Raw genomic sequence first — 9,621 nt, 5'->3', positions numbered from 1 at the left:
CCCGCCACAACACCCGGCCATTTTTGGTTGCAGCCGTCATTGTTGTTTGGTGGGTCCAGGCTGGGGATTCAAACCCGCCACCCTAGGTGCATGTGGCTGGCGCCTTAGCCGGTTGAGCTACAGGCGCTGAGCCTGAACATAATTATTAAACCAACCTCACAGGCTCTAAATCCTTACCTTTCATTTACCAAATACTGAGTCTCTTTAAAATGTAGTAACTATATTTTAATGTAGTTACTAATTACCTTAGTTATCAACTACTGTAATTTAGCAAATAACAGAGTGTAAAACAATTTCAAAATCTTTTAAAACTTCTCTAATATATGAAATAATTAAAAACAAGTTCTTGCCCAACCTCTAGCTGTTTTTCTTTTTCCTTTTCTCTGAGTTTTCCCTGGATGCCTTCTAAGTAGCAGCAGCGATCACATGGCAGGTCCTCACACGGCTCCCTCACGGCTGCTCCCTTCTGACCCACCGAGTTCTGAAGTGCAGCAGCTAGAACACAGGACAAATTTCACTTAGTTTATAATAAGACGTGTCCTCCTCACTTCAGACTTGCTCATTTTAATCAGACACTCACATTCAGTCTGGTTCTGGGCTTGAAAACTCTTCTCCAACTCAGCTCTCTGTTCTCCCAATTCTTTCTGAAACTGTTTCCGTAAATCCTCCATCTCTAACTGATGCTTTGCAGATAACTCTTTGTGGAGCTTTTCTAAGCATAAATCTCTTTCAGATTCCCAGTCTTGCTTCAGGGTCTAATTTAAAAGAAAAAGGAAATTACAGTCAAGAGTTGATTATCTGTGGTAAAGAAATTTAAGTCTCATAGTCAAAAGCCAAGAGTGAGGCTGGGAAAGTAGTCACACCTGCAATCCTGATTCCTCAGAAGGCTAAGTGGGAGGATCACTTCAGACAAGAAATTCAAGACCAGCCTAGGCAAACACAGCAAGATGACTCTATGGAACATAGTAGCTACCCATTGTGGTGGCTGGCACCTGTAGTCCCAGCTACTAAGGAGGCTGAAGCAGGAGGGTCATTTGAGCCCATGAGGTTGCTGTGAGCTATGATGAGACCACTGCACTCCAGTCTGGAGAACAGAGCGAGACCCTGTCTCCAAAAAAAAAAAAAAAAAACACTGCCAAGAGGGGACAGTTATAACCCCCAGACTAAACTGTCCCACAAATAGGTTCTTGGTGGCCAGTTAGTCTCTTTATCAACTACTGAAAAGACAGAAACAAAAGCATCTGCAGGTATAGTCAAAGAACAGAGACAAAGGACCACCTATTTCAAAACAGAACCAGCCTCTGAATGTAAAGTGGAATCCACAGTCACCCTTAAAAGTTCATATACCCATCTCCCTGCAAGACCAGAGGGAAACAGCAACTCTGCCAGCATCTGTCTGGGGCTGATCTCTGTCCCCACTTCCTAGCCAGAGAGGCAGGAGGCTGGACACTTTCCACCCCACAGCCTTACAGCAGGGCCAGCACACCCAACTCAGGACCCAAAGGTTATGATGATCTCCCACCACACCCTGTCCCACCTGAAACTTCTTCCTTGCTCCCCGAGGAGCCCAGCCCTCCACCCCAAGCCTCTCAAGGAATTGCCACATTCACCTTCCTTTATTGGACACAAGCACAAGAGGACAGAGGCCAAATCCCAAATAGGTCAAGGCCATGAGAGCCACACACAAAACCAGCATGGGTAAGACACAGAATCAACATGAAACAATAAAACAAGTTTTCTGACAAATACAAATTGTACTAACAAAAGAATGCAACACACTTTCAACTAGGGCTCTCCAGTACAGCTCTGAGCAGCTCTGATTGGTTTGAACTAGGTAAGACAATGACAGGAGACTAGGGAAGGGTAAGAAAAACAATGCACACACAAATGATTTTTTTCTTTAAGAGATAGCTCATTTTTCTATTTTCAGTAGAGACAGGGTCTCACTCTTGCTCAGGCTGGTCTCAAACTCCTGAGCTCAAGGGATCTTCCTGCCTCAGCCTCCCAGAATGCTGGGATTACAGGCGTGAGCTATTGCACCCAGAATGGATTATTATTCTAATCAATCACATTACCTCTATTATCTGGACATTCTTCTCCATCTCTGATTGTAATTTCTCCTTCAGCTCAGCTGCAAGAAAAACATAAAAAGTACCTCAGACCACTCAGTCTCAACCTTTTTAATGACTACACTATTAAATGCCCCAAGTACATTTGCAAACATTCCCAGGATGACAGGACTAGTCTGTGATGACTAGTTTAAATAACAAGGTATATTTGTGCCAAAGCAAAGGAACTGAGACTTCTTGCCACACAGGACCACAGTGAAGGTCAGTCCCCAGGACTCCCACCTGTCACTACTTAAAACCCATTCTAACCTCTGGCCACCAGAACCCCAGAGCTCACACACATCAGATTCTAGGAGAGGCAGCAGGGGCAGCTATAAGGTTCAACATCCCTCAACCTCAAAAGGAAAGAAGCCCAAGAAAAAAGCCCTGAGTAGCAATACGGGTGGTCAGGAGCCTCCTGAGGAGCAGCAGGTGTAGAGCAGAGGAAGAGGCAGGTACATTAAAAGTGCATGGGTCTGGCTCGGTGCCTGTGGCTCAACCGGCTAAGGCGCCAGCCACATACACCTAAGGTGGCGGGTTCGAATCCCCAGCCCGGACCCGCCAAAACAACAATGATGGCTGCAACCAAAATACAGCCGGGCATTGTGGCAGGCGCCTGTGGTCCCAGCTACTTGGGAGGCTGAGGCAGGAGACTCGCTTGAGCCCAGGAGTTGGAGGTTGCTGTGAGCTGTAATGCCATGGCACTCTGCCCAGGGGGACAGCTTAAGGCTCCGTCTCAAAAAAAAAGTGCATGGGTCTGAGAGGTGGGCATACACCTGGAGACCTGGGCAGGAAGAAAGAGGCACAGGGAGGCACAGGGAGGCCTCCTAGAGCAGTGGTTCTCAGCCTGTGGGTCACGACCCATAGGAACTGTATTAAAGGGCCACAGCATTAGGAAGGTTGAGAACCGGGCGGCGCTTGTGACTCAGTGAGTAGGGCACCAGCCCCATATACCAAGGGTGGCGGGTTCAAACCCAGCCCCAGCCAAACTGCAACAAAAAATAGCCAGGTGTTGTGGCAGGCACCTGTGGTCCCAGTTACTGGAGGCTGAGGCAAGAGAATCACCTAAGCCCAAGAGCTGGAGGTTGCTATGAGCTGTGAAGCTACAGCACGCTACTGAGGGCGACAAAGTGAGACTCTGTCTCTAAAAAAAAAAAAAAAAGAAAGATTGAGAACCACTGGTCTAGAGAAATAAGACAGTGCACCCATCAGGACACAAAGCCAGCCACAAGCAGGACCGGGGATGAGGGGATGAAGCAAGGCAGGCCTCAGTGGACTAGGATGACACCGGCCCAGGTGCACACACAGAGAAAGCAGGCAGAAAGACAAGAGGCAAAGATAAGAGGCAAACCACATTTAAAATGTTAAAAGATAGCCAGGTGCAGTGGCTAACACCTGTAATCCCCACCCTCTGGGAGGCCAAGGCAGGTGGATTGCCAGAGCTCACAGGTTTGAGAGAGCCAAAGTGAGACCCTGTATCTAAAAATAGGTCGGCATTGTGGTGGGCACCTGTAATCTAGTTACTTGGGAGGCTGAGGCAAGAGAATCGCTTGAGCCCAAGAGTTTGAGATTGCTGTGAGCTGTGACACCATAGCACTCTACTGAAGGTGACAAAGTAAGACTATCTCCAAAAAAATAAAATGTCAAAAAACAAGGGAAGAAAATAAAACCATGCATTTGTGTTTGCTTAAAACTAAATGAAGAGGCTCAGTGGCAGTAGCACAATGGTTATGACGCCAGCCACATGCACCGAGGCTGGTGGGTTTGAAACAAGCCAGGCCAACAACAATGACAACTGCAACAAAAAATAGCTGGGTATTGTGGTGGGCAACACCTATAATTCCAGCTACTTTGGGAGCCTGAGGCAAGAGAATCGCTTAAGCCCAGGAGTTTGAGGTTGCTGTGAGCTGTAATGTCACTGTGCTCTACAGAAGGCAACATAGTGAGACTGTCTCAAAAACAAAAAAGAAATGAAGAAACTCTTGAGGGAATAACAGAAAACCATTAGAAACCAGGTCCCTTGGGGTAAGGGAAGAGCAGCAGACGTTGGAGAGGGGAGACCTCAACACGCCCCCAGCCAAGATACTAGCTACATTTTTTTTTTGAGAGAGAGTCTCACTATGTCGCCCTCATAGAGTGCTGTAGCATCACAGCTCACAGGAACCGCCAACTCTTGGGCTTAAGCGATTCTCTTGCCTCAGCCTCCCAAGTAGCTGGGATTCCCAGGTGCCTGCCACAACAGCTGGCTATCTTTTGTTGCAGTTGTCATTGTTGTCTAGCTGGCCCAGGCTGGGTTCGAACCTGCCAGCTTTAATGTATGTGGCTGACGCCGTAACCACTGTCCTATGGGCACCAAGCCGACACTAGCTACTTTCTGCATGGAGACAGAGGATAACAGGGCAGGATGCGGGTTCTTTCTGGGGTGACAAATGTTCTAAACTAGGAATGCTATTAACTCCGTCACTGTATCAAAAGCCACTGAATTATTCACATTAAGTAGGTGGATTACATCTTTAAAAAGAGTTCACCAAAGTAGTAACTATTTTAAGAAAATATGCACCAAAAACCCATTAAAATAAAACATAAAAGTAAATACTAGACAAATAAAGAGCTCAGTTTAGGCTCAGCACCCATAGGTCAGTGGTTAGGGCACTGGCCACATACACCAAGGCTGTTGGGTTTGAACCTGGCCTGGGACTGCTAAACAGTGACAACTGCAACAAAAAAATAGCTGGGCACTGTGGTAGGTGCCTGTAGTCCCAGCTACTTGGGAGGCTGAGGCATGAGAATCACTTAAGCCCAAGCATTTGAGGTTGCTGTGAGCTGTGGTGCTAAGGCACTCTACCGAGGGTCACATACTAAGACTCTGTCTAAAAAAAAAAAAAAATGAAAGAAAGAAAAAGAAAAAAAGAGCCCAGTTTAGATAGAATAATCACCAAATATAAAAGCACCCAGGGAAACCAGTGGATTACAGCCACCCTCCAAGAGTGATATGGCCCCATCTGGAGCAGTGTGAGGAGGTCACCTTCCAATGACAGCTTCAGAATTAATTAACCTGAGTCCAATGGAGAACTCAATAAGAGAGCAGGACAACACTTAGGAAAGCCCAACACAGAGCCTCACGAGGCAGAGGCTGCAGGCAGCCAGAAGAACCAACCCTGCAGGGTGGCCAATGCTATCCCAGGCCCAGTCTAGATCCAGCCAGACAAGTCTGAGATCAGAAAACTGCCCCCAAACTCCTCACACCACAGGTGTCACATGAGGGGTTACATGCCTAATAAGAAAGCTGGAGTTTGTGCTAAGAATGAAAAAAATTACTAAAGAAATAAGCCAACTTCTTGGACAGCCCCTTGGGGCTTAGTGAACCTGGCCATATTTGCTGAAAGAAAGAATGTAAACTAAAAAATTTGTTAAATCAAAAAATTATAATACTTGGCTTGGCACCTGTAGCACAGTGGTTACAGTGCCAGCCACATACACTGAGAGTGGTATGTTCCAGCCCGGCCCTGGCCAGCTAAACAACTGCAACAAACAAATAGTTGGGTGTTGTGGCGGGCGCCTGTAGTTCCAGCTACCTGGGAGGCTGAGGCAAGAGAATCACTTAAGCCCAAGAGTTGGAAGCTGTGAGCTGTGACGCCACAGCATTCTACCAAGGGCAACATAGTGAGACTCTGTCTCAAAAAAAAAAAATTATAACCCTGCACATATTTTACAAGTATTTGATAAAAAAAAACTATTAAAAAAAAAAAAAGAAAGAAAGAAAGAAGCCAACTTCTTTCAGAGGCCCCAAAGAATGCTAATTTGCAACCTGGAGGTGTCCTGGCTGCACCTGGGGAATAGGGCCCTGATACATGCCCAGGACCTGCTCCCTGCCCACCTGTCTATCCTCACCTGAGCATGTGCAGCACCTGCTTCCTGTCCAATTACCTGTCCTCACCTGAGCCTATGTAGCACCTGCTCCCTGTCCACCTGCCTATCCTCACCTGAGCTTGTATAGCACCTGCTTCCTGTCCACCTGCCTATCCTCACCTGAGCCTGGGCAGCACCCCCTCCCTGCCCACCCACCTTCCTCACCTCAGTGTGTACAGCTCCTACTTTCTGTCTACCTGCCTGTGTAACCTGAGCATGTGTAACACCTGCTCCCTGCCCACCTGCCTATCCTCACCTAAGCGTGTGCAGCACCTATCTCCATCCAGCTACCTGTCCTCACCTGAGCATATGCAGCACCTGCTCCCTGTCCAACTGCCTGTGTCACCTGAGCATGTGCAGCACCTGTTCCCTGCCCACCTGTCTGTCCTCACCTGAGTGTGTGTAGCACCTGCTTCCTGCCCACCTGCCTGTCCTCACCTAAGCATGTGCAGCACCTGCTCCCTGTCCAACTACTTGTCCTCACCTGAGCATGTGCAGCACTGGTTCCTGTCCACCTGCCTGTCCGCAGCACCTGCTCCCTGCCCACCTGCCTCTGTCCTCACCTGAGCCTGTGCAGTACCTGTTTCCTGGCTACACCTGAGCGCCATCTCCTCCTTCTCCCGAGCATGCTCCTCCCTGATGAGCCCCAGCTCATGCTGCTGCCTGCTCTGCAGCAGAGCCAGCTCCTGGGCACGCCGGCTGTTCAGCATCTCCCGCAGCTCCGTCAGTGCCGTCTCTTTCTCCTTCTGTAGGTTGGCCTGTGCCAGCTCCAGCTGCACTGTGTGCATGTTGCTGAGGCTCAGACGTAGTGCTTCCAGCTCTAGGCTATGTGCTGGCTGAAGCAGAAAGGAACATCTGATGAGTACCTGAAAATAGCCGGAGCTTCCCCAAGGGCAGAGGCAGGGTGCCCAGGAAGCCCCAATGCCACTGCAAAACTGACCAGCTTCTCGGCCAGTGTCCTGCCCACAGCCCCTCATTTCCCAGGGGTCCCCACTGTGCCTTAGGCCCTGCTGCCAGCAGGTGGGCCACCTACCTCATACACCACCCTCTTTTGCACCGGACAAAGGCACTGTCTGTATTGAGAGTGGGAGTCTCAGCTGATTGGGGTGGTCAGCTCTGATGTCAGTATGCATCACTCATGCAGCCTGCACATGGCCAGATGCCCTGCCCTGGGTATCCCTCCACTGACCCTTATAGTAGCCCACACATAGAAACAAATCAAACAAAAGAGAGGAGACGGCAAGCCAGCAGCCCTCGCCCATCCACCTAGAACCCTCCCCAGCCCTGGTAAGAATCACAGAAGACCTGCTGTGACTGCATAAGGCTGAAAGCCCCATGCCCTGGGCCCACATGCTGTGTCACCTGCATCTGCTGCTGCTCATTAGGTCTGCCCATGAGGTCAATAATCTCAAATTCATGTTCTTGTTCATGTTCCTAGGGAAGGAAAGCAAAAGATGTGGCCCAAAATTGACATGAGAAGATGATCACTAATAAATACGGTACTTTAGAGCTCCAAAATGGCATCAGTGGTGTCAGTGAAGGAGAAGAAATTCATGGCTCAGTGCCCGCAGCTCAGTGGTTAGGGCACCAGCCACATACACCAGGGCTGGCAGGTTCGAACCTGACCCAGGCCTACTAAACAACAATGACAACTACAACAACAACAAAAAATTTAGCTGGGCATTGTAGTAGGTGCCTGTGGTCCTAGCTACTCGGGAAGGTGAGGCAAGAGAATCACTTAAGCCCTCAAGTTTGAGGTTGCTGTGGTGATGCCACAGCACTCTACTGAGGGTGACATAGTGATATTCTGTCTCAAAAAAAAAAAAAAAAAAAAAGAAGAAACTCATGGATGTCAAACTAGGGGAGCTGCCAAGTTAGATTCTGATGCAGGATTTCACTAACAGTATTGTTGGAGCCTTTCAAAGTGGTTATTACCAGAATTACAAGTACATCAACGTGAAGAAGGGGAGCATCGTTGGGGTTTCTACGGTGGTGGAAGCTTATGTGCTTTTCAGCTACTGTCTTTCTTACAAAGAGCTCAAACATGAGTGGCTACATGAAGAGGGGCCCGTGAGGGGGTGCCCTCTGCACTCCTGACCTTAACCTCTTTGACCTAGCACCTTCTGTGAGGAACTCAATCATTATCAAATCCTTTCATATCCTAGTAAGAATTAACCTCCAAATAAAAGATGACTGGTATGGCTCGGCACCTGTAGCACAGTGGCTATGGCGCCAGCCACATACACCAAAGGTGGCAGGTTCAAACCTGGCCCAGGCCAGCTAAACAATTCCAACAAAAAATAGCCAGGCACTGTGGTGGGTGCCCGTAGTCCCTGCTGCTTGGGAGGCAGAGGCAAGAGAATCGCTTAAGCCCAAGAGTTTGAGGTTGCTGTGAGCTGTGACGTCATGGCATTCTCCTGAGGGCAACATAGTGAAACTCTGTCTCAAAAATAAAAAAAAAAGGGCCTGGCTCACACTCCCACCAGCAGGAGGGACTCCTCTAGTGTATTTTTAAGATCTTGCTGTCTGCCCTTCGTATCTGTTTGCGCATGGAAGCAACAGCACTGGATGGCTAGAGGTGTCCAGTCAGCAGGTTGCGGAGGAGCGCGCTGGTAGCAAAGGGAGACTTAATGCTCCCGTGGCCCTAGACAACAGCCAGTTATATCCTCTACTGAAGTACTGAACCCCTCAGAGTCATCCATGAGGAATGAAATCAACTTCTTCGAAATTAATTTTGATATTTTGACCGCCTCCCATGAATCACAAATGTTCTTAATGGCTTCTAGAACGATGCAGTAACTATTATGCTGACATGAAAGATTGAATGTGCAGCTCCCACCACCAGAGAGGAGCTGTGCACGACCTGCACTATATAGCACTTCTCCAACCACAGGGAATCATTCAACTTAATCTGATTTTTACTTTGCTCCTGTTCATCAAGATACTTTGTTTTGTATGCATATGTATATTCAAATTTTTATTAGATTCAGTTTGCTCTTTTCACAATGTATCTTTGATAACATGGAAGCTTATCTTCATTATCAGAATCATCAGTATCCACTATTAGGTGCTATTAAAAGCAACATAATTTTTCATCCTAACAAAACTGAATACACACATTCTTCTCATCAGCCCACAGAAAACATACTCAAAAATTGATCACATCTTAGGTCACAAGTCTAACCTCAGCAAATTTAAAAGAATAGAAATTATTCCTCGCATCTTCTTGGACCATCATGGAATAAAAGTTGAACTCAGTAACAAGAATCTGCAGACTTATACAAAAACATGGAAGCTAAATAACCTTATGCTGAAGGATAGCTGGGTCATAAATGAGAGTAAGAAGGAAATTACCAAATTTTTAGAACAAAACAACAATGAAGACACAAATTATCAGAACGTCTGGGATACCACAAAGGCAGTCCTAAGAGGGAAATTTATAGCACTGCAAGCCTTCCTCCAAGAGAACAGAAAGAGAGGAAGTTAACAACTTAATGGGACATCTCAAGCAACTGGAAAAGGAAGAACATTCCAATCCCAAACCCAGCAGAAGAAAAGAAATAACCAAAATTAGAGCAGAATTAAATGAAATTGAAAACAAAAG

At 47.4% G+C, this 9,621-nt stretch overlaps 1 protein-coding gene across 1 annotated transcript in view; it reads right to left on the bottom strand.

The window, feature by feature from the left end:
* The window catches only part of PCNT (pericentrin), a 133,034-nt gene that overhangs the window by 104,592 nt on the left and 18,821 nt on the right, over positions 1–9,621 (bottom strand). Inside the window, 5 exon segments of the mRNA XM_023518087.1 lie at positions 356–495; positions 581–755; positions 2,076–2,131; positions 6,598–6,853; positions 7,380–7,451. Coding sequence (XP_023373855.1) covers positions 356–495; positions 581–755; positions 2,076–2,131; positions 6,598–6,853; positions 7,380–7,451 — 699 coding nt within the window.

This window comes from Otolemur garnettii, unplaced genomic scaffold, assembly GCF_000181295.1.
Source record: "Otolemur garnettii isolate 467f Iridium unplaced genomic scaffold, OtoGar3 scaffold00128, whole genome shotgun sequence".
NCBI classification, from domain to species: domain Eukaryota; kingdom Metazoa; phylum Chordata; class Mammalia; order Primates; family Galagidae; genus Otolemur; species Otolemur garnettii.
This window is presented reverse-complemented; position numbering and strand designations above follow the sequence as displayed.